The sequence below is a fragment of the Xiphophorus couchianus genome, chromosome 23 (genome assembly GCF_001444195.1).
Source record: "Xiphophorus couchianus chromosome 23, X_couchianus-1.0, whole genome shotgun sequence".
NCBI lineage: Eukaryota > Metazoa > Chordata > Actinopteri > Cyprinodontiformes > Poeciliidae > Xiphophorus > Xiphophorus couchianus.
The window spans coordinates 19,748,280-19,774,569 of NC_040250.1; the positions used below are offsets into that span (position 1 = coordinate 19,748,280).

At 38.4% G+C, this 26,290-nt stretch overlaps 1 protein-coding gene across 2 annotated transcripts in view; it reads right to left on the bottom strand.

Annotated features, from left to right (window-relative positions):
* The window catches only part of nlgn3a (neuroligin 3a), a 174,124-nt gene that overhangs the window by 84,389 nt on the left and 63,445 nt on the right, over window positions 1-26,290 (bottom strand). For both annotated transcript variants that reach the window (XM_028009159.1, XM_028009161.1), the window contains one exon: window positions 22,103-22,252. In XM_028009159.1, coding sequence (XP_027864960.1) covers window positions 22,103-22,252 — 150 coding nt within the window. The remainder of the gene's footprint in view (window positions 1-22,102; window positions 22,253-26,290) is intronic.

Sequence of the window (26,290 nt, forward strand, 5' to 3'; positions counted from 1 at the left end):
ATCTATTACACTGTTCCGTGGCTATGATCAAAAATATGACACGGCCCTGTGTGAACACATTCATGCTTTTTATCCTTTTTTAAAAATAAGTATTTGCCTCTCTCAGCAGAAACTAAATGCGATGAATGCTGAGTGGGAATCTACTAAGTAGCCCAGCATCCCTGCTCAATGCTCCCCGGTATACAATACACCCAAAGGGAATCGTGAATAATAAAGACTTCAAATGACAAGCACGCAGCGGGGTTAATGATAAAGGTCAACTTGCCAGTATGTAGCCTGCTAGTGTAAAGGCCAAGTGGTGCAGGGTTCACAATTCACACGGGCTCCTGGCCAATATGTGGCAGCAGGACCCAGGGTTTTCCAAACCAGATGAGAGCTGTTTCTATGCAGCAAACCCATTTCCAGGGCAGCTGCCAGGTGCTGCACTCCTCACTGATGCTTTTATTAGCCTGCTACGTCAGGTTGTGTGATGACAGAAACTAATAGAGTTTGATATGGGGTAAGGGGGAAGCAGCGAGGCTCGTAAGTATGTAAACAAAACAGGAAAGAATGAAACCCTGGATTTTGAGGGAGAAATCTTAGGACAGAGAAAGCTATTGAGGTTACAGATTTTCAATAAAACTCAAAGCACAGCAGAGGAGAAGCAGGATATTCAGGTGCAGAAACGGTGCTATTGAAATATATGATGCCGGGGATCAGAAATGCTGTTTCAATAGACAAATAAAGACTTGACTGGCATCAAACACATTAAGGCACTCAGTATTTACAGTCGCTTGAAAGACTATTCATTCCTTTTGAGGTTTTTTTTTCTATTTTGTCAGGCTACCACCACAAGCTATTTTGCACTTTGGGAGAATTTTATGTGATAGACTAACACAAAGTCATACACAATTTAATGAAAAATATTTTTTCCCCCAAAATTAAAGATTAAAAATGTTTGCTCTATATTTGTATTTACCTTAATTTTTTCCTAACCCCTATACAAAAAACAGTGTGAACAGTGTGGGTCAGAGTTGAACTTCACATCAAGCCTTGTTTATTCTTCATAAGTACCTTTAAATTTTCATTCAATACCAGCCACTGATTCAGCATTTCTAATAGCAACGCAGACTCCATTTTATAAAAAAATTGTCGTAGTTGGCTGAAATCACATAATTTTTTTTATTATTTTTACTGTCCCTCTCTCTGTTTGTAGCCATAAATTGAAAACTTTGCACAAAAGTGTGCTCTGATGTGTAATGTAAATTAATTGAACTCTTAGAACATAAACCGACAAAATCTGATTAAATAAAATAAAACTTCTGGGACTTACTAATTTCAATAACTTTATTGGTTCAGGATTTATCATTACATCATTCATTTGTATTTGCTGAATCATTACCCATGAAGCCCTTTTGCTAAAAACCTCAACCCTTGAAAAACATATTTAATCCTCTGATGAACATAACAAATCGAATTAAATGATAAAAACTGCAAAAGTAGAACTGTGCAGCCTGTGTTAAGATTCATTTCTCCCTCCCCAGAAGCACACACACAAATGCTGCAGGATAAAAAGTTTCCTTAATTTATTGCATTTTTTTTCCTTGTTATTTTTAAGGAAATCATGTCTGCATAGCTCAGTTAATGACTGATAGTGAAATAAATTTATGAACATCTGTGCTGCTTCCTCTTCTTAGTAAGCAGCTCGGTCATGCTGTGATGTAATGTATGAATCTTTTAAACTCTGTTGGTACAAAAATATTCTTTTGTTGCAGTTGCTGACTTTATTACCACAGAGATATATCAAACTTGCTATAAATTATTCTCAGTTTAGATTGTTGTAGAATAGCACTAGAGATAACTTAGCCAAGCGTGACAAACATACAAGCAACAAAATAAGCATTTTCCCCCATATGTTTTCCAATAGTTTAATTTGTAACATGACATTTTTATTAATCTTAGATAAAAACAGATCAATTTCAACAAAATGGATCTTTAACAGGCATTTGCAAATAGAAATAGATATATTTTTTGTGAACTGATAAAGCACCTTGCTAAAGAAAGGGAAGAGGAATTGGCAATATTATGTATCAATCAATGAAGTTTATTTGTGTAGCACATTTCAGCAACAAGGCAGTTCAAAGTGCTTCACATCATAAAAACACAAAAATAAAAGTCATAAAAACATGGCACAAGGAAAACTACATAGGTTCCAGGCAAATATCAGATTTTAGTTACAAGCAAGATTTTTGCCTCAAAATATATGATTTTAAGATGATAAATGATGAAGGCTTGTTTGTTTTCAGTAATTTTGTAATCCCTAAAACACATTCTTCACCTACCAGCCCAAAGCCATCACCGTGTTTCTGGCTTACAATATTAAAGCCATCCCAGTATCCTCTAATTCTCCACATTTCCCACCAAAAATCTACTTCTTTACTGACTTGAAAAGAAAGAGTGGGCAAAAAAATGCAGTGAAAAATCCAACATAGATCTATTTTATACCAATCAGAACTTTCCAGTGAGGAAAATAAAGTTAGACCGAGTTGGACTGTGGTCATGGCGTCTTTGACTAGAGAAAAAGAGGCTGCATTGAATCTCACACTGCAGCTGAAAAAACAATAGTGTTTTCTTTTCGCTGCTTGAGCGATAGTGCCCTCCCACACATTGGTAAGCTTCCTTAAGGTTATACAAATCCACAAATGATCCTCTTTAAATCAATTCTCAGTGGAGAAACATAGTACAAAAGAGATTTTACATAATCTGCAAATAAACACTGCCTATGATAGATGTGGGAATACTTTATGTTAAAAGCATCTCTTTCCTATCCAAAGTTCTGCAAAGGTATCTATCCCCAACAGGTTTCTTCTAACTATGTGTAACTGGGACATGGTGTCTTGTGGTTTGTCTGATCACAAAATCACATATAACTCAGAAGTCCACTGGTCACATTAGCTTTTTTGTCATTTCCTTAGTTGTCTCATATCATCAATCAAATTTTTATATCAAAGATAACCTGAGTAATTTAGAAACAAAACACAGTTTTGAAATGATGATTACAGGACAGTGTGGCATTGAAAGACAATTTTAGGATATCACAATAACAAACATAGTGGCAACAGTGGCAGAATTCCTAGGTGAAAACAACTGCTGATCGAAAGAGCCCCAAAATGACTCATTTTAAATTTGCCAAAAACAAAAAAACATCTTGATGTTCACCGAGACATTTTGGGAAAATATTCTGTGGACTGAAGAGACAAAGGTGGAATGTTTTGGAAGGTGTTATTTGGAAGGCTCATTTCATATGGTCAAAACTAACAGCGCTTTAGCAAAACACATATCTGATATACATTATGGGGTCAGTGTGATGGTCAGGGATGCTTTGCTGCTTCAGGAGCTGAACTGCTTGTTTTAATTGAGGGAATCATGAATTCTGCTCTCACAAGGAAATCCTGAAGGGGAGTGTTTGGCCATTAGTAAGGACTAATGTGGCCAAACACCAGTCCACAGAAGAACACTTGAGCTTCTTGAGTTATTCAGCTTGATAACTCAAGAAGCTCAAGTGTTCTTGAGTTATGCAACAGGATAAAGATCCCCAAAACCCCAGAAAGTCCACTCCTGAATGACCCAAAATAAAAAAAACAAAACAAAGTGTTTGGATAGGTCTAATCTAAGTTTGTACTTACAAACAGTTGCGATGCAGTGCTAGTCAATCTTGTGCTAGTCAAGATTACACCACCCAATGTCAAATCTTCCCCTAAACTCTACTCAGTCACGTCTCTGAACAGAAACAATTCTCACGTCTGTCCTATTTTAATAATAGAAAACTCCCATCCAATGGGTGCAATTAAGAGAACTGTGACCAGACCTTGTTCGTACACTGTCTCCCATCCTTCCTCCCCCCTGATTGTTGGTTGCATCCACTGTGACAGTGCAACACAAGCTGTTAATTTTCCACTCTTTCGCAAACAACTTCGCTTCCCACTTTAATCCGTCATTCTAAAATCGTCACCTATCGTTGCTTAGTAGTTGCGTTCGCCACCACCTAAAATGTTGGCACTTTCACCTACACTTCTCTTCAGAATGTCCCTAATTGAACCACATTCCTCTCCCTGCTCTCGTCCACCTACTTTTTCACCTTGTCAGTTTGTCATTTTTGTCCTCGCTGTCTCCAGACGCCTCCCTCTGTTAGCACCTCAGCAGAGGCGCTTGTGTGGCAGCAGCTGTGGAGAGCTTTCCCCACACAAGCAAGAATTGTTGACCTTGGTGCTACGGCTTGGTCACTGCTTTGATTAATGCCTCTACAAGACAAGAAGCCACTACCTCCACCTGCCTCGACCAGTCTAGATCTTTTAACACTAATCATCCCTATCCCAGGGATGATGCGTGTAACAGATTTGTCCTCATGATACACCAATCTTCTCTTCAAAACCGCTGCTGAAGAGGGAGTAAACAACTGCAAACAGGGGAGTTTTAGCTTCACAAACGCTTTTTTTTTTCTTTTTGGATCTCTCCCCTTTCCAGAATGATGAAACACGTTGTACTGAGCTCATCTGGAAGGGGTACATGCTGGCTGTTGCTCGATAAGGCAGTTTACCTGTTTGCGTTTTACCCTCAGGAAGAAGAAGCGCCTGTGTGTTTTGTGGTTGTGAAGTTAAAAATCCCTCAAGGACAAATGCGCTAAGAAGAAAAGCTGTGCTGCCATTAGGAGTCCCATGCTCCCTCCTGGCGCGGAGCATAAAGCAAAACAAAGCATTCAAGCAATGAATCACCTCAGATAGATCTTTCAGGCACCATAAACAAGATTCCTAATACAAGCTGGGAATAGACTAAAGTTATAATAGTCTCAGAAATACAAATATTCACCTTCGGGTGTACAATATATCTTGCCGGTGTCATCTCCTGACAGAATTATATTTGTTCAAAGACTTCATACAGCGATATGTACTGTTTTCATTTAATTGATTTTTTTGTCCCTGTGTCAATATCTCTAGCGGAGAAACAGAACAGTAATTTGCTGTGCCCATTACCCACAATGCATTGTTTTCTTTTTCCTTTCTGTAGTTGTTCCTGTCCTTAAATTCACTTGAGTTTGCTAATGTAAATACCTTCCCAATATTTAGTTCATTCATGGTTTTATTGCATAAACGCTCAGAAGTTTTCATTTAGATTCAAAAAAAGTATTCATACCCCAAGAATATTTCCCCCATTGTGTCACATAAAAGTCAACTTCAACTTATTGGATTTTGATATGGTAGACCAAGCATGTTCATGGCATGGACCAGCCATATGCAGTCCTCATAAATATTCGGTGCAGACCACAATTCATGAATAAAACAAAATCAATTAAAAAAAACATGTACCCAGCACAGGCTGTTGATGCACATTAAGAAAATGTCAACATTTTATTGATAAAAGGCTTTTCAAAGACATTAAGAAAAATAAAATATTTTCCAAACACATAGTTGAATAGATGAAATAATCTTTTAATCAAACAACGTTGTTTGCTTTCATTTTAGTACGTACAAAAAGTATTTGGTAAAAAAAAAAAAAAAAAAACTCAAGTACTTAGCAACTGTTGATATTAAATCATAATATTTGGTTTAATTTATAAAAGAAATATGTAATCATACAGAAAATATTAACTTGGATCTGGACTTTGATTGTAATTTGAATGTGTTTTGATTAAAACGATCTAAGTGTTTCTCTGACTGTACATCTAGAGTTGCTGCTGTGCTAGCTAGTGACCCTCTCCTCCAACCCCAAGTCTATTGCAACTTTCATATGATTGTCTTAATGGATTGCCCTGTATCTTTGAAAACTAATTCTGTGCTTGACTGTATAGCAACATATTCCAAAGCAGTTAATGTATTTCACATATTTTGCTGCTGTACGTTTAAAGATGTAGGGACCTTCAATTCACATCCACAGGTAACTAAGGTTATTTTTTATGAGCTAGACTATAAAACCAACCCAAACAATCCGAAATATTGGAAATATATATCACACAAAAGGAGCAGTTGGTGTGAATAAATCCTCCGATGTATTAATACAACTCTTAAAAGGGCATCTGGCTCTGAAAGCAATAAGAAAGGCCAAGTATTCACACAAAAACTCTATTTGTGAAGGCTTTATAGCTTTGACCTAAAAAAGTCAAAGCTGGAAGAATATTGCAATTGCTGTAGGCAACACCACAACTACACACCTATACACCTATTGTTAATTTGGCATTTTTAGCTAACAAGACAATACATCAGTAACATGATTTATTTATTTTTTTGGCCAGTAAGAAATATACCAAATTTCTCTTGCAGCAAAATCATATTGTATGTGTGACCAAGAAAGCTGAGGTACCATTTATGATGTATTGCATAAGTATTAATCCCCAATAACCAAAACCTTCATATAGTGCTTGGTAACAAACCATCAGGCGGAAACATGTGAAAAACGACAGTGGTCAGGCCTACGGAGGCGTAAATGTAATTTTTCTGGCCAACATGCAAAATATGTGTGAACACTGTGCTACCCTGAAAAACACCATCCCTACAGTGAAACACGGTGGTGGCATGATTTGGTCATGCTTTTCTTCAGCAGAGTAAGAGAAGCTGCTAGAAGCTGTCTCCCTAGACATTAATAAAAAGAAGGATGGAGCTTTATACAAGCAATCCTACAACTATAACAAACAGAGACTGAATCTTGCGATTGTGGCAACGGTTCCCTGCCAATGGAACGCAACCTTACATGAACTGCTATAGCACAATGGAAGTATTTAAATAAAACATAGTAAGTGTGTCAAAGTCCACAGTTGAATCTAGTTGGGAATTTGCTGGATGTTCAGATGCTTCCAGTCTAACAAAACTTGATCTGCTTTGCAAAAAGGAATGGTGAAAAATATTAGCCTCTTTCTGCTCGAAGGTGTCAGAGGGCAGAATATAAATGCATGCAAAATTTTTCTTTTTACAATCATAGCTTAGTTGATGTGAATGCATTTGCAAGGCCATGCAAAATTATTAAGACATCTAACCCAGATTGTGGTGCGTTTTTGCACTGTAACAAATAAGGTTTTATTTCGACCGCAAACGGTCTCCACAAAGCACATCCTCAATCACTAAACAGTAAAGGTCAAACTTCCAGCAATAAACCTTCTCATTCACTAACACTGACACAAGCCTGACATTTTCCCTCAGTGAACTGCCGCTCCATCTTTGCATTGCATATTGCCATCTTTGACTGAAGTGCTCCATTTTTACAGGAGATGCTCTGAAGGACCCCTTGACCAGATGAAAGCAATTGTCGGTTGGCTCTCTGATGTCTTTGTAATGCATATTTGCGGCTTTGGTGAAAGTACTACAATCATCTAAACGTGTTTTCATCTCTGGACAGTGCTACAGCGGAGCTTGCTTTGCATAGTGAAAAGCCCTTCTGTACCATAGACATTAATTTCTTAATGTCACAGTTTTCCAAAAATGTCATGCTTATGAAATATAATGAGCTCTGTTCTTGTTTCCATTTGTTCCAGGATGAAGGGGAAGGACAGACTCTTATTAACAATGCACCACCAATTTCAATTCAAATAAAGCTAATGTTTTAATTCAAGTAAGATGAAGCGTATTAATTTGGTACGCACAAGTTATACAATTGTGTAATGCTGACACTCAGCTGGCAGTTAAAAAAGGAGAGATCATTTTAAATACTGCAGGTATAGCACACACCACTGTATTAGTGACATGTTTTAGATAATTTTTCAAATAAATGAAGTTTAATAAGATCGCTACTGTAGAGGTACCCAATGAGACAAACAGAAAACAAGCTGAAAGCCAACAAATAGTCGTATGGTGATTGTCATTTGAAAAAATGAACCTATGACATCCAATATGTAAACTACTGTTACCTGGCCATATTTTAAATCGATCGCCTCGTCTTGTTTTGCAGGAGCAGGCGTGATAAACGACCCCTGTCAGTTTTAAACTCTCTGACAAATATACTGTATCACCAGTGACAGGTTTACATAAAAGCCATCCTCTGTTTTATGCCACGGTGTCGTCTTTTAGTGGAATAGAAGCAGCAGAATGATTGGATTTGAATTTGTAGCACCAAAGGTTATTGAAGTTTATGCAATGAAACAGCTGGAATGCAATCTAATTTTAAAATTGTAAAAAAAAAATATATATATATATATATATATATATAAATGTATAGTTTGAGACATCAATGATTTTTAGTGAATGTGCAACCACAAGTGTCTACATCCCCCGAAATAGCTGAAGCATTAACTTGCTATGAAAACTAATGTTTTCATATTAATGGCTTCTGTCTCCAGGGCTCAAGGAATATTTCATTATAATAAGAATATGAAAACAGTAGACCCATGATAGCATGTTGCAAACCTGAGTTTGCACATGCTCCCAATTCAGAAAACAGGCACAAGGGTAGATTTGTATTTATAAAGTGGCTTATATAGCAAACAAAATCTCTGTGCTGAAACAGTTTACCCATATTTAAATGGTTCATTATGCATTCATTTTCCTCCAAACCTTATTCATTTAGATAATAGCTAGACCAAATAACTCTTAATTCTCCATCACCAAAATAATTAGGGTAATACAGATTTAGCTGGAAAAGTGAAAAATGTGTTAAAGACAAAAAAGCAGTGCAGGTAATTGACTCGGTCTTCAGGACTTAATATAAATTGTATAATCATCTAATCATTGTCAGATACAAAACCTACGATTATGTGACTTTCTAATAGGTGCCTAATATTTGGTTTAATTGAAAAACATTTACAAATAAATTAACTATATAGAGAAGATACTGTATGTCTTTTTCATGTGTCTTAAGTGAGGCACACATGGGAATCCGTATACAAGGGGGTGAGAGGCTGAAGTGGCGAACTGTGAATGATGGGGTCAGTTTTATGGAAGCAGGTCCGAAGTTGCTGCAGGTTCCTTGTTTGTTTGTTGTTTTTTTTAACTATGCAGGGATAAGAAGAAACAAAGAAATGTAATCTTGAACAGTCGAATTGAAGAACATTCTTAGGACCTGTGAAATGTCATACTGTGAGTGAAAATCATTTAAAATTCAGTAAAGGAACTAGGGGTGTCATTAGATATCATGATATAACAATGCCACAGTGCTTTTCATTCAAGGAAAATCTGCCTTGGAAAGCTCCATTCAGTGGCTGTCAACACGAAACTTTGATTGGTGAAATAAGTGTAAGCTATTAAAAGGAGCCCTGAATTTCAGTTCTTTAAGCTTGACGCATTTATATATGTTTGAGACTCTGATTTTGAAGTCGAAGAGGAAATGTTTGTGTTGTTGCCCTGCCATTTGTGAGGAAATGCAACTCTGTTGAAAAAAACACCCAATGACAGACAAGGTACAAATGACTTGCTGGCAGAATGTTTTTTTTTTTTTTCTATTACATTTTCTCAAATCTTTGTTCTATTTGTGAAAAGTTTGATGCTTTCTGGGCATTATGACCATTTTAAATGGTCAAATTACATACCACAATGAGCAAATATTGGCTGCAATGTTTTACACTGATTAGAGTCCTTATAACAGAGTTTGCGATTTATAAAGCCATTAATCTATGTGTGGAAAAGAAGGGATTTTTTATGTAAACCAAAAATGTTAAGATCTCACCTCCTGCCTGTGAAGCGGTCTCATATTGTGAGTTGCCTCCTGTTGTGCAAAGAAAGCCTCCAGCCAAGATTTAAATGACAATTCAGCTGAACGTGAACAACCCATGCGACTGGAGACAAGTGCTCCAGTCTATTAGTTTTTATAATAAAATTATTGTAAATTTATTTTATTAAAAAAAAAATTTCCCCATGAAAAAACAAATCCTTTCAGCATTATTCTGAAACAAAAGCACTTTTAAAAAAATCAATTTTCCATTTGAATATTTGCTTGGATTTTTCTTACAAGACAATTACTACACTACACACTAATTAAAAGCTGCTTGTATTAAACGGCGATATAGCCTACTATACTTTGATTACTTCCTATAAAACAAAGGACATAACGGTAACTGTTGACTAATTTAATGCAAAAAAATTGTTATAATCTAATGGATCAATTTTAGACGACATACACTGCACACCTACAACAGGTATAAAGCTCCATTTTATATTCCTCTGTCTGATTTTAGGGTCTAATTATTGCAAGAAAGCTACAGTATAAGTTCACTCCTCCATGGGTGCAGCTTTAGACGGTTCTGCCCCAGTTCGCCCCAGCCACATTCATCTCCATTAGCAGATCCTGCGCGGCTCTTGCCTGTTTTTCACAAACACTTATGGGGTTGTACAAGATGTAGTAAACTGTGTATTGTATGCTAGCAATTTGACTGGCAGCAGAATGCATTCCTTGATTGGCCTGTGATGTACATTACTGTGAACTCCAAGGAACAACTTTTCAACAATGGACCGGTGAACATGCCGTCTACAATCACAGAGCTGTTCAGTGGGGGGTGGGGGTGTAATTGTCAGCAGCAGCAGGAGCACATTTGGTGCAGAATGAGCGTGATTTCGCAGCACGTCTTTCTGAAGTTTTGTTGGAGTTACCGTTTTGTGCCAGCCAGTGTGAAACACCTGAATTACATAATTTTAGTTTAGGATGACGTGTATTTTATTCCTTGTTTCATTTTTTTCTCCTCCTAAATAAAGCCCATTTGAGTGGATATTGGTGTACATTTTTCACTGCATTACCTAAGACTAAAAGGTTGCACATTAAAAACATAAAGTGCCACAATACAGACAGATTTTCACACAGAGAAGCAGCTTAAGTGACTCACCAAACTGAAACATCTAAAATATCACCAAGGTTTTGCCAGTCACCACCTGCTGTGCTTAAACTTAGATTTCAACAAAGCACAAATGATACACAATTCATCTAAAGCCCATAATATTATAACTGTCAATGTTTAGTGGGACTTTCTCATAAAACTGTGAGACAAAAAGAAAACTGTGCATCCTGCTGTGAAAAACCTGTCTGGTTGCAGATGTTCCCTCATTTTCCTGTGCCACTTAGCACCTTTCTCCTTCATGCATAATCAATACCGTGCTTGGGTTTTATGCTACAGACAAGAAACATCTTCTTGGGGACAGTAAAAAGCCGAGCAGTGAGAAACAATTGGCCCCTTCTTGGCCCAGTCTTGAAGAGCCAGACGTTTGTAACAGTGTGTCTTGCAAGAACAGCCTAAGAGTTAATTTCCTGGCTGTGATTTGTGAGAGAGAGACATCAAGGAGCTGCCGCAGACTGGAGCATGAAAAACCATTACTTCAATCCCTCACTCCCTGACATTAATAGGATGAATAAATGTTTTGTTCTCTTCTTAATTTGGATGAATTTATCCAAATGGCAATGGAAACAAGTAAATATCCATTCCAGCTTTGCTACTGATGAAAAAAAGACCAAGAAAACTCACTCAACTTTTGCTTTCCCCTCCCTTTTTGCCTACTTTTAAGAATTTGTATTGCGCTGCACTCATATATCAGTCAATAAACAAAATGACCTAAACCTGGAACATGCACAGAAGGATACATAATTTATGGAAAGAGTTTGTTTTAAGTTGGTTAAGCCTTGACTGGAATGGTGTGGTCAGATGGACTGTTCCTTTGCAGTAAGTCAGATTGTCATTTCAAATATTTGATTTACTTAGTAAAATACATTGTGTATTTAGTGTGATTGGTTTTTCTTATTAATATCACTGACATAGCAACCCTAGAAAAGCAGGAAGGGATTGCAATACAATTTGAAGGAGAACAATACAGTAAAGACTGATTTTAATAGTTGCTTGTTTACACAATAGTACACAAAATCCAAGGTTGTAGAAATCTACAAGGCCGTAGCCAGATGTTTCTGCAAAATCAGTCAAACTCATGTCATATGTAGTTTGTCACTTGTTGTTCTATTAGTCTTGCTGCGTTTTTATAAGTGGTTAACTACTTGCAGCAAAATTTAATCTCCCAAAAAAACAAAACTCTCTGAGCACGAGACTGGTGAGATCACACGAGGCATAAAGGAACTCATCGATGTTCTTTTTGGTACAAACATTTGTGTTTTTTCTGTTCATTTCTCTCTTTCGTTTACATTATTTGGTGTAATTGTTCCTTCGGAGGTAAGTTCTTATTCTCGATAGCGTCAGGAAAACATTTTATCTCTACGTGAGAATTCGGGCGGAATTTCAGGGGACAAAAAATTGGCAACAGTGAAACACAGAAGTGGTTTTAGAAGAGGATCAGGGCGGGCTGGAATGGCTGGGTTTCAATATCAAAGATCCAGTCGATGAATTCCATTAAGATGATTTTCAAGTTCCACCCATGTTTCCTGCTGCATCATCTGCTCCTTCTGCCAAAAATGGTCGCCAAGCAGACATATAGAGATATCTGATGAGCCCCATCCTGCCAGTCAACCACAGAGTCAGACACTTGCAGTTTTGCCCATAGCATCGCCATCATTCCAGTGAAAACCAGAGGAGGAAAGTTAATATTTTCACTCAGCAATAGTGAAATTGAAAACTTGAAATCAAACTGCATGCAGCAGAATATGGCATTTAGTCACTATATGACTGGCAAATTTTGAAAGAAAGCAAAAATATGGTAAATACTTCCAAGAAAAATGTAAACAGATTTGAAACGGAGCTACATTTCTGAAGAAGATCACAGTTTGCCATTTAAAGAAGCTTGGGTCATGACTTGGAGTTTATCAGAGTCACATAAATAAGGTTGAACCCAGGGTTGTGATATTATAATGTAAGCTTACAATCTGATTGGTAAATATAGAAACAACAATAGCAGAAGCAAGAAAACACTTAATTCAACCTTTTGTCTCATGTGAATTTCTAATATCCTGTGGGCATTTTAGCATTGTGGCCACTATAACCCACGTAAAGGCTGGCAATCTACTGGTGTGGACTCTTTTTGCATATAAAATAAACGAAAAAACAATTATTACATTTGAAACAACCCTTTGTGATATGGATGTAGCTCATTTTGGCCTAAACAGCATTACTAAAAAATAAACAGCAGCATCATTGTCGGATAATGCGGTGGTGGTGAACAACACACATTAATACACTACTTCATTTTTATAATCACAATGTCTCCACACTTCCACATCTTTACAATCTTGGTCACAAATCTGGATACTGTGATGATAACTGATTGTCATTGCGATTAAGATGTATTCACAGTACATCATAGAGCCCATCGCAACTCAGATGCTTTAAAATCTCTGCTGCAATGCTGCAAGTCTGCCATAGCATTTACTGATGTCTGCTCATCAGATAGATTCTTGTTCCCCCTGTGATGCAAAGCAGAATTTGCTATATTTCTTTGGTGAGCTTTTCAAACAATTTGTGTTAAGTCCTACTGAGGAAATCCATACTTCATTGCCCAGCTGTGCTCTAAATATACATGGACTTCTATTGGCAAGGAAAAAAATGACTGTACTAGATGGTATCCTTAAATTCCACTGCAGTGAGAATAAAATCTATCATTTAAAAACGCCAATGAGGCAGCAAAAATGGGAGCAAATGCTTTCATAGCTCAGCCTGGAAGATTTTACAGCAGACTACAGTGCTGGGGTCAGGAGGCCAGAAGCACACTGCTCGCTGCTCAACTCTCAGAGGAGCTGCGCTGTCATTCGCTAGTGAAAACAACTCCACCAACTTGGGTGGTAGACTACATTTTGCTCCACATTATTGTTCACACATAGCAAATATCCTCTGCTCCCCAAATCCCTGCCTGAATTACTGACAGTCACAATTGCAAAGAGCGGAACGTAACAAAGGGAGAAGCTGGAATCATACTAAACAACAGGAAATGTAGCCACCTGCACAGCTGCTTTCACGGTTTCATCCATACAGCAGGTTATTTACATTTGTTCTGGAAAGTACTTCTTTGGAGGGGTTGAATAACTTTGAGTGGACTGAGGTGACAGTCCACACTGTGGATGGCTTGTCCATAAAAAGGCTGCGATCAGCGAGACATGACAGATAAACATCAAAGGTCATAAAATAATCCCCGTTAGAGGTGGATGTACTCTACAAGTATGCCCTGTACTTGACCATTCTCCTATTTACAGCACTTGGCTGCATTGAAGAGTCTCACCTTGGCTTTTGGCAAGTCAGACAGCTTTTGTTAATTTCTAATGCATTTGGAATCTAGTAATTAAGCGCCAACACCTCCAACCTCCCACATACTCCCACACACACACCACCTCCAAGTTTTTACCCCTTCCCCCCAATGGACTGAAAAATTGACATGCTCTGGAGAGCCAGTGAGTAATTATATTTGTAAAGAGCAGTGATACAAGATACTCCCCCCTGACTGGGACTCATTACACATCATTAGAAGAGAGCTGCAATGAGGCTCGTGCACACGTGCATCCAGTGCATGTGACCAAACACACGCATACTCGCAATGTCTTCTCTTTTTTTTCCTTTCCCTCTTTTTCTCTCATACGCACACACAGAAACACAATCTCATATCCACACATATATATACACACACAGATCAATGAGCAGAAATCCAAACACTGTTTGTCTTTGGTAAACAAACCCTCCACCTCGGGGCCCTGACCCAAGCGCAGTTCGACAAGTAGTAAGAGGACACTCTGAATGGTGTAAAACTCTACACTCGATAATTCATCCGGTGATAATCATTCTGCGATAGGTCAATAACTAATTAAAGATAAGATCTGAAATGAATTCTCATTCATCTTAACAGGTTGAAATATGAAAGTTTGCAAACGGGGCTACGAGAAAATTCCAGTCCATCCTTTGAAGCAATAATTACCATTACAGCAGCACAGGGGCGAAGAGCTGCAGGAAGGAGGGGCTGATGGAGCTCCCATAGAAACTTCCAAGTCTCCTGTTTAATTGGAACATGAAGATTCAACAGATCAGATTCCTTGAAAAGTGTCTGCATGTCTTACCATAATATTCAGCTTTTCTAAGGATTTTACTTAAAATTAACTTTCTTTCCAAATATGTTTGTTTTCCCGCTGCTGATGCCTTACGGCTCATTTTAAATCTCCTCCAAAATTGGATTTACAGTATATCTTAATCTAAAGCAATGCTGCGCAACACGCTGAGCAATAGTTATTTAAACTTGCAGCACCTGAGCTAAAAAGTCCTCCAAATACAAAAATTGAATGGCAGCAACAAAGGGGTTGCTACATTTGGTTTGGAAAGATGGTTTGTACAACCATCTTTCCTGCTCAAGTCTTTGAGATAACACCTGACTCAGATTTGTATATCTTGAGACCATTTTTAAAATCATTTTGCACAAACGAGCAAGAGATCAGTCAGACTGTATGAAGATCAATATTTTTAATTACATCTGAATTTTGATTGGGTCATTGTACAATGAGAATATGTGTTCAGGGTTGTTGTTCCCTGTTCTCTTGTATCAAGTCTTTGAATGCCTCAAATAGATGGCATTGTGTTTAGCACCACCTAACTTCCTAACAAACGTGACCACCTTCCTTGTGCCTGGGAAAAAAAAAAGAAAAAACAGAACTCTGTGCATGTGTGATAAGTCTGCAGTTGAATCCATAGCAAAGCACCCAACAAAGCTTTAATCTATATTTATAACAGAGAAAAAAAATATCTATAATTTTGCTCCATGTGAGCAAGAGGCTCCCCAAATATATTGGCTAAATGTTACCAAAAAAAATAGTGAAAGTAATCTGAAACAGCTGCAAGACACCGAAATACATGCAATAATTATGTTTACCAGTGTTTGCTTTTGCTGATAAAAAGTCAATTTTTTAGTCTCCACCTTATAACTCTTTAACAAGCTTGTAAGGGAGGGTCGATCGGATGGCTTTAGATCTATTGTTTCTGTGAGTTGTGTTAAATATTCAGTATGTTATGTGGATTTCAAAGGTGTTTGCTGCATTATTAATAAGACAACCAGATTGCAAGGCGATGGTGTGAGAGCTATAATAATGTCAGAATGTCTGGTTTGAGATGCTTTGACTAAAACCCATCATCTTCTCTGCTCTGCTGTTTCCTTTTTCCTTGAAGACGCCTAATTAAATACACTGTCATACTGTGATATTTATCTATTCACGGATTTAGTCCGTTTTCTTGGTTAAATCACGTCCTCTGTGCAGAATCCACTGACATGTAATAAAATGAAGTAAAGCTTAAGGAATTACATTAATCTAGATTTCAGATGACCTGATATTACGCTTGCGTTCAAAACAAACACTTCATCAAGCTTACCTAATTCTGTTTGATGTAGATTATCTCTAAAAGTGCAGGCGCACCTTATACATACAAAGCCAAAAAGATGAAATCCCTGTTTCTCATGCTGTTGCAGTTTTCATGACTAAATATCTTCACACAGCTTAGTGTTAATTGGCCCATCATGGTCTTATTTCTCTCTGGCCTCGGTTTTATTTGGTTTATATGAGCGTGCCTGTAATAAAGCTTTAATGCTTTACCGTGGGGAGATTATCTGACCATGCTACAGCAGTGGACATTATCACTCAACTACATGCATCACTTCGCCTTCACTCATTGGTCAGAATAGCGGTTGGGGAGCTTGCCACAAGAGCTGCTTTGTAAACTGTATTTGTGCCTGCGAACGCGTCTGTTTTTGTGCGTGCAAACAGTGTGCGTTTGTGTGTGTCTGTGCATGGCTTGTTCTTGTTTCGTCTCACTGACTGTGTCTGTAGTGTGTTAGATGATGTGAGACGTAGCGTGTGTGCCTGTGCGGGCGTGCTGCTAGAATTTGTATGTGGTGTTTGTCGGCAGGGTGCGCAGGCTTGTAGAATGACATTTGGTGAAACGTGGCGGCGGGAGAGGAAACATCTGACTCATAATTGAAGTGCCATGAAAGAAATATGGTCATGAATCTGTATTAGGCTTATGTGCTCAGCTTTAAAGCAGTGGCAGGAGCAGGAGGCAGCATGCTCAGCCTGACTACCTTCCCACCCTGAAGGCTGATTACAACGCTCAAAAGGATATTCCACAAAAATGACAGAGGAAAACACAGCGTATTCAAGGCGAGGAGTCCTGATGACAAAATCGATAGGCCGTAGCGCTCTCATCTCCATCAAAAAGAGAGTCTCAGGATGAATGTAGCTGTGCTTCTGTAATTCACCCACAGCAATCATCTCAATGTCCTGAAGGATAAAGCAGCACTCCTCCGTCACCCTCCTGCTACTCACATGTACAGCCCTCTGTGCTGAAGGCTGAGGGAGTCTGCTCTTTGAACAGAAAAAGTAGAGGTATCTCATATCTCAGCTTGTTTTCAGAAAATAAATTGTTACAGATGAAAGGTTTATGTGTTGGTTCAGAGACTGCTGACCCTTTAAAGAAATGATTGTTACAATTGTAATTATCTTTTGTCAAAAACAGACGAGCCTATTCCTTATTTCTGTGTATATTATGACTAAAAAATAAAGCATGAGTATTTTGAACAATAGTGTAAGACCCTAAGACAAAAGGTATACATTAACATTGTCTGTTTTCTCTTACAGAAGTCAGCAACTATGATTTTGATTGCAAATATTTAAAATGATAATGATTCCAGTTTTTTCCTTTTTTTTTTTTACAGAATTATACACTGCTCAAAAAAATAAAGGGAACACTTAAACAGGTGTTTAACACTTAAAGTGTTCCCTTTATTTTTTTGAGCAGTATACTTGTACCAAATCAAACTATAAATGAAGTGATTACTTGTTAAATCAGACAAGCTTATAATACAAAAAAGGTTGAAGGAGTTGTGATTTTTTTTACAATGCTTTTAAAAAGAATATAAACTATAAAATGTGTGACATACAACTGTAGATAATAATATAGAAATACTACATGTATAAAAATCTAATTTTGAAATTCATATTTGTCTTTTATACAATATAATAAGCAATACACCAGATTACGTATCACTCTTCCATCTTGTAACAGACTCAAACTGAAAGAAAAAGAAATCCAGAATATTCCAGATTCTTCAAGATTGTGTAGGAACGCTTAGATCAAGAGCTTGGCTACCATCCAGGTTGCTGAGTTCAGAGTGTCTTAGTTAGGGATCGCAAAGTTATTTAAGATTGTATATAGTTCGTAATTAATAATTAATTCACAGTGGTTCAGCTGATATCCTGTGATTTGCAGATTTGTAGGGTATGCAGTATATTTTGTTGCTTTGCAAAGTGTAATGAGGCGAAGCAATAAGCACATAGGATGACAGCTGGTTTAGTTTGTGGGGTTTCTATAGAAAAATGAACAGAGCAACATTAAATTCTGTGATGCATTTGTTATAGTGCTGCTCCTTACCCATGACCTTAATTCATAAGCCCAACAGTAAAAAGTGAGTCTTCATATTGCAACTTTTAATGTCACTGATCGTGTTAAATCTGCTTATGTTATGCACTCTATTAAATTTCACATTATGGTTTCTTTTACCACCATAGCAAACATTATACAGATTCTTGGTTAGGTGTAGTTTATGCTTTTTAGTACAATTTACATAATCAAACAGGTAAAGCCTGTGTAGCTTTCCAAGGCCACTAATGACATTTATACTTTCATGGAGGTCACTTTTTTTTTTTTTAATCAGGGACTTCTTCTTTTCAAAGTAGTTATTTCACAGGAATATTCTTGAGGGTGGACCACCTCTTATCTCCATCACCTGTTCAAAGTCATTGCTTCTCTGTGCATAATCGCCCAATCAATCAATCAATCAATCAATCAATCAATCAATCAATCAATCAATCAATCAATCAATCAATCAATCAATCAATCAATCAATCAATCAATCAAATTTTATTTGTATAGCACATTTCAGCAGCAAGGCATTTCAAAGTGCTTTACATCATTACAAACACAGAAACACAATGCAATATAGAATCAATAATCAAAACAAAGCATTAAGTCAAGTTCCATCAATAAATTTGTAATTGATTACATTTCAAATACAATTCTAAACAGGTGGGTTTTTAGTTGAGATTTAAAAGAAGTCAGTGTTTCAGCTGTTTTACAGTTTTCTGGAAGGTTGTTCCAAATTTGTGGTGCATAGATGCTGAAAGCTGCTTCTCCTCGTTTGGTTCTGGTTCTGGGGATGCAGAGCAGACCAGAACCGGAAGACCTGAGAGGTCTGGAAGGTTGATACAATAAAAGCAGATCTTTAATGTATTGTGGTGCTGAGCCGTTCAGTGATTTATAAACTAACAACAGTATTTTAAAGTCTATTCTTTGAGCTACAGGGAGCCAGTGTAGGGACTTTAAAACTGGTGTTATGTGCTCTATCTTCCTGGTTTTAGTGAGAACGCGAGCAGCAGCATTCTGGATCAGCTGCAGCTGTTTGATTGATTTGTTGGACAGACCTGTGAAGACGCTGTTGCAATAATCAATACGACTGAAGATGAACGCATGGATGAGTTTCTCTAGATCTGGCTGAGACATTAGTCCTTTAATCCTGGAAATGTTCGTCAGGTGATAGAAGGCCGACTTTGTAACTGTCTTTATGTGGCTCTGGAGGTTCAGGTCAGAGTCCATCACTACTCCCAGGTTTCGGGCTGATCGCTGGTTTTCAGTTGTAATAACTGAAGCTGTGCATTGACTCTAGATCGTTCCTCTTTAGGTCCAAAAATAATAACTTCAGTTTTGTTTCTGTTCAACTGGAGAAAGTTTTGGCACATCCACACATTTATCTGTTCTAAGCATCTGTTCAGTGATTGGATGGGCTCTGAGTCACCTGGCGACATCGTAATGTAGAGCTGTGTGTCATCTGCATAGTTATGGTAGCTAATATTATTTCCTGTTATAACCTGAGCTAGTGGAAGCATATAAATATTGAATAAAAGGGGTCCTAGGATTGAACCTTGGGGTACCCCACATGTGACCTTTGACCTCTTTGATGAAAAGTTTTCAATTGAAACAAAGAAATCCCTGTTCTTTATGTAGGATTTAAACCAGTTTAGCACTGGACCGGAGAGTCCGACCCAACTCTCCAGTCGATTCAGTAATATGTCATGGTCAACAGTGTCAAAAGCTGCACTGAGGTCCAACAGAACCAGCACTGTGGTTCTGCCACAGTCCGTATTTATATGGATGTCATTGAACACTTTCACAAGGGCGGTCTCTGTGCTGTGGTGAGCACGAAAACCAGACTGGAAGGAGTCAAAGAGGTTGGTTATCGTTAGGAAGCTAGTTAATTGTTTACACACAGCTTTTTCAATAACTTTGCTGATGAATGGGAGGTTGGAGATCGGCCTGTAATTCTGCATTAGTGATTTGTCCAGATTGTTCTTTTTTATAAGTGGTTTGATTACTGCTGTTTTCAGAGCCTGGGGGAAAACGCCCGATGAGAGCGATGAGTTTACTATTTGGATCAGATCAGCAGCAATAACAGGCAGGACTTTCTTAAAGAAATGTGTGGGTAAAACATCCAGACAGCAGGAACTGGAGCTTAGTTGACTTATAATTTCCTCTAAGGTTTTATAATTAAGTAGTTGAAATTGGGTCATTTTTCCTGTATTTGTTTTGTTTGGGCACAGCATTGGTACTGACTTTATAGTGGATGTACAGATTAATCCTCTGATTTTTTTAATTTTCTCTGAAAAGAAGCTGGAAAACTGGTTGCAGGCGGCAATACATTGGAATTCAGGCGGTAACGTCACAGGAGGGTTTGTGATTCTGTCAACTGTTGCAAATAAAGCTCGAACATTATTAATGTTTTTGTTTATGACATCTGCAAAGAAAGCCTCTCTTGCATGTTTTAGTGTTAAATGATAGTTACGTAGTCTTTCCTTATATATGTCACAATGAACGTGGAGTTGAGTTTTACGCCATTTTCGTTCTGCCCTACGGCAGAGTTGTCTTGCAGATCTAACTGTTTGTGTATATCTCCATGGAGATTTCTTTTTATCAGACACAACCTTCATTTTAATTGGGGCAATGGAATCAATAATATCTGTAACTTTAGACTGAAAATCATTTACCAACTTATCTACATCATTACAGCTTAGGGGTGAATGCAACTGTGATGATGTTTACATAACGGTTTTTGCATAATTCACAAAACACAAATTGAGACTGAATTTCTTTTGACTGTAAAAGTTTCCCAAATAATTTATAATCAGTGAAGATGCTATGAGAGTTATCTGTTTGAAGTAAATAATATCTGATTATAATGTTTCATAAAAACATTGCTTCAATAATTTCACACTATTCCTTTTAGCATGATGATGAGGTACATCATTTATTTGCTGTAAAGTCTGAGTAACTGGGAAACCCCCAGAAAATGTGACAGTACTGAAAAATAGACAAACAAATAGGCGCTTTGGTGTTCTTACAAGACTTCCCATCTATTTAAAGAGAACGTGGTGACAACCGACACACTTTATATTTACAGCCAGCAACAAATTAGGTAAAATCTGAGGCAATATTTCAACAAGCAAACAGCAGGGAGATTTGATTTTCCATTCAAACGGTTTGTCTATAACCACTTTAAATGTGAAAAATATATGTGGATGGAGATCAATTCTGTCCCAGAGATGGATGGAAAAGGTACAAAGCTTGGGTTGTGCACTAACAAACTCCATTTTGTGCTGCTTTAGCTGTTTCCATGGAGCTCTCAGTCACTCTTTCACTGTCTCTCTCTCTCTTTTTTTCTCTCTGCCCTCCTCAGACCACACAGACACACACACCCCTACACACACGCAGGGGCGCACACACAAGTGTCTGAAAGGGGATTCATTGGTGTGAGTTTGTCTGCAACCAACTGCAACTCAGGAAGATCCCCTTTTACCGCTAACAAACCCTTTTCCTCTCTTCTGTCTCCCCTGCATCACACCCATCTCATCATTTCTCAGTCTCATTACAATAATTTCCTAATTTATCCCAAATCCCAGCCACAACAACAAGCCCACACTCAGCCGACTCAATTACAGCAATTTGATCCACAACCAGACTGCATACACATCAACACGGAGCATAAAGGACAGTCCATATTTTACAGTTGCGCTTGTGTTTTTCATTAGGCCTCATTTAGAGTGTGTGAGGCAATCAGCAGCGCTCATTACACCCAGATGCCCTATAAAGATGCCCCAGAAAAATGCCCTTGAAGGACAAGGTAAGACAGAGAAAAACAGAAGAAAGTATGCTTACCGAGGACGCCGACCCGATAGTTGAGAGTGATAACGATGACGTTTCCATAGCTGGCCAGGACGCTCCCATCAATCATGTTGCCAGTTCCCTCCATGTAGGACCCTCCGTGGATGTAGACCATCACAGGCTTGGCCCCGGTATCTCGTATGTCTGCAAGAGCGGCCATCATTAACATATTCACATAGTCATCCACCCGCCGCGGTCAAAGGGTCAGCTCAGATTCAGATACAGCACATGGTGGGCACAAACAAACAAACTGACAACCCCCTCCCAGATACCAGCTGGAATCAAACAGTGCAGCCTGCTGGCCTGCTAATGGGAATTGGTGCAATATTTCTCTACTGTTTCTGCTCTAAGAAAAACAAATTAAGCTCATTTAAGTTGAACTCTGTCGCAATACATCCATACACATGCATATATAGTGCTTTGCAAACGTGTTGAAAATGCTATTTCTGGAGCAGATGATGCCAGACTACCCTGAAAAGATGATAAAACATGGTGGACTTAGCATCATACTGTGGGAACGTCTTTGCTTAGCGTGTGGTAATGTGGCCTCGTTTTTCCTTTTGAGTTCAAGTTATGTTTTCTATATTTGTTGCTTAGGATTGTTGTTATGTTTTGAAGTGTTTATTGTTGTGTTGCATGTTTTTGAGGTCACGTGCCACGCGCACCCGGAGACGCCCACTGCATCAGCACAGGTGTTCCGCATTCTGATTAAGCAGCGTGCAGACTGGGACTGGGATAAAATCATCGATGGTGAGACATCTACAGGGAAGAGGCAGACGGACTTGGGCTGTTTTTTGTGGAGGACGGCACGAGCAGGCTCAGGAACTAGCGACGAGAGGACGGGTTGCCAGGAAGCGCCATCCGTCGGGTTGCTGTTGGAGGCCGCGGGTTACTCGACTGGTCGCCGTTAAGAAGCGTGTGGCCGGCTGGAGGAGCCGTCGGGACCAGGGTGCGGCTGAGGTTCATCAGAGGCTGGAGCTAAGCATCTATTTTATAGACTCGTTTTGACTTGTTTGACAAGGACTGCCTGCGCCTCCTCTTTCTTTTGATTTCCTGTTTTTAAAATAAATTATTGGAACTTTTATTGGTTGTTGGAACTCTGTTCACAATCCCTGCTAGTTCATATTGGGTACTCCACTCGGGTGCCACAAGCGTGTGCAGGGATTCTGAATAGAGTTGAAGATCAATTGAGTCAGACGCAGAATGTTCCACGAAGAAACCCTTTCAAAAGCTGGAGAAGATTTGAGACAGTGGTAGAGATTAATCTTCAAGCAGCACAAGGACCCAGAACATAGTACCGCAGTTACAATGGAGTACATTAGATCTAAGTACATTCATGTTTAAGAAAGGCTTGCTCAAAGACCAGACCTAAATCAAATAGCAAGACCAGAAAATATATTGTTATAAACAATGTCCATTCAATCTGACTGAACTCAGGGTATTTTGCAAATAAAATTGACAAAATGTATCTCTCAATGTGCAAAAATAGTTGAAACATGCCCAAATAGACTTAAAGATCTTATTGCAGTTGATTGTTTTGCTCCAAAGTCTGAATACAAATGCAGGTCACACTCCTCTGAATGTTTGTGGTCATAAAATTAAAAAATGAGAAAAAGTTTAAGTTATATTAATACTTTTGCAAAGCACTATACATATGCAAAACTATTAGTTTGTATTCGGCTACCTTGCAGGAGCAGAGCCACTACTTTATATAAATAAGCAGAAAACCATTGGGGGAATAAAGAGATAGGTACTCTGACAAATCTCCTAAGCATGGAGAAGGCTAATCTGGCCTGACAGTGATAGGGGGAAAACACACAAGCTAATTACACACAGCTATCTTGCACCTCCATTTTTTTTAAATTTTTTTTTTTACACAGTCCCAAGACGTAACGGCAAATTGTTTGCATAGTTCCTGTCTGGACATGACGGCAAGCTACATTTTCTGCTTCATTTTTTGGTAACAGTTGTTTGTTTTGCTTCCAAAGCGGAGGTTTTGATACCCAACTGAGGTGACAGTCAAGCCAGAAAGAAACAGCACAACCAGGGGTAGGGGAGGAGCAGGAGAAAAAAAGCCTCTGTCTAAGGAATAGACTTGAATTACTGACCGGCTGACTGGAGCTGGGAGACAAGACAAGAAACTCTCATTTTCACTCTTTCTACCCCCAACGTTTCTGTGTAGCTTCTTGCCTCCACCCATCTTCCCCTCCCACTTTGTATCACTTTCACTCACAGTCTCTCCCCGTGTTTCTCTCCTGCCTTCCCTCCATCTCTGTCCAACACCCTCTCCTTTTTTGTAGTGGTGAGAATGAGAAGGGGTAGGAGGGCAGAGCGATGAAGACAGAAGGAGAGCAGAATAAAAAAGACAACCAAAAAAGAAGGAAATTGAAAAAAGGAGAACAGTAAAAAAAGAAAAGCATAAAAGGATAGAAGGAATGACTCAGATTTAAAACGGATGGCATTGTATTCTGGTTGCTCTGGTTACAGAGAACCAAAATCCTCAGCTATCTTGTTCAGAATAGCCTGAATCAATCTTCAAGCACTCCTGATGATTATACAACCCCCCGTCTTCTCTGCTAATTTCAGACAACTGCAGAAATGCTTTATGGAGGGACGCATGTTTTCCTTTAGCCCCCATTGCAGGGCTAAATCTTGTTTTCTCCCTTCCTTATTTTATTATCCCCTGGGTTATTTGTGGTTCTGTTAGGTTTAAAAGCAAAGCAGTAACTTGTATATGATATGGACTTATTTATGGCTACCTTTATCTTGCTGGTATCTGAGAAGGCTACACGGTGAAATGTGATTTATAGCTGACACTTCTCTGGACACACTTATCTGAGACAAGTGGAGGAGGAGGAGAGAGAAGAAGAGTGGGAGTAGGGGATCCATGAGGTGAGAAAAAGCATTAAAACCACAGTCAGAGAGGGGAGAAAGAACCGAGAGATGAGGTGAGGAGGAACGAGGGAGCAGCAGGACGATATTCTCCACAAGCTAATCAAACAAAAGGCCCACAGATACAAAGAGAATGGCAGAGAGGTAGAAGGAACAGGGAGCAGAAATAAGAATAAAAAAGAGATTAGTCATGTCAATGTTATCAGTCACCTCTTTTGTTGATTCACATTGGGTCTCCATTTGGAGACGTTTCCACTTATTCTAATCTATTTACTAAGTCGATCTGACATGGGAAGTGTCACAGGTATGATCCAAATATTTGATTTTGCTGTCAGAGGAATGTATAAGCGTATACAGGATCTCACCAAAGTTGTTGCTTTGCAGAGAAAATAAGATAACAAGTTTTTTTTGTTGTTGTTTTTTGGGGAGGGGGAGGTTTCCAGTTATTTCTGCTGTGCATAAAAAAAGTATTATTTCATTTTGATCAATTATAGAGGTGTTTTTGTGGATGGCCCAATCTGCTGAACAAGGTGACTTAGCTGCAGAAAGCATCCTGACTCAAGGTAAGCACATCATTACATTAACGCATATTATTATTAGCATCAAGATTCAGCACCAAGCTTTGGCTGAAAAAAAGGAGAGATAAATTAATTAATGCAGAGTGATGCACATATACATTGGCTGGTTAGCGGTATCATGGTACGACTGGGTTTTAAAAAAGTTGTGGTTCTAAAACTACAAACATTTTATGTCCTTTTCCAGTTATTTAAGAATGTTTTTATGAGATTACAAAAAAACTTCCAGACTTACCATAGCTTTTAGTTGTTTTTTTTTAATATTTGGAGCACAGAAGAGCACAGCTCTCCCCAACTCTTACCTGATGTGCACTGCTGAGCAGCTGGCTCAAAGACATCTACTGCAGTTTTCCCTTGCTTACTGTAAAGATTGCTAAAGCAATGCATTTTAAGCTACAGTTGGCAAAATTTAAATGCCATGACACTTCTATAGACATGGTTGCTAGCTCTGCAGGTAGTCTGACTAATTAACCCACAAATACAAGTCAGCAAAAAAAAAAAAAGGAAAAAATCCTAGGCTCCAGGAAGACTACTATAGATCTTTCAAAAAGAACTGAATCTACATTGTAGGAGTGTTTCCAATAAAAAAAAAAAACTGACAGAAAATAATTGTAAGCCTGGCTAAAGATACAGCTAGGCTTCTCGTAAAATATGCGTAGCAGTTTCAGTTTACTCTGTTAACTTTCAGTCATTAATTTCATGAGGATATTTCAAG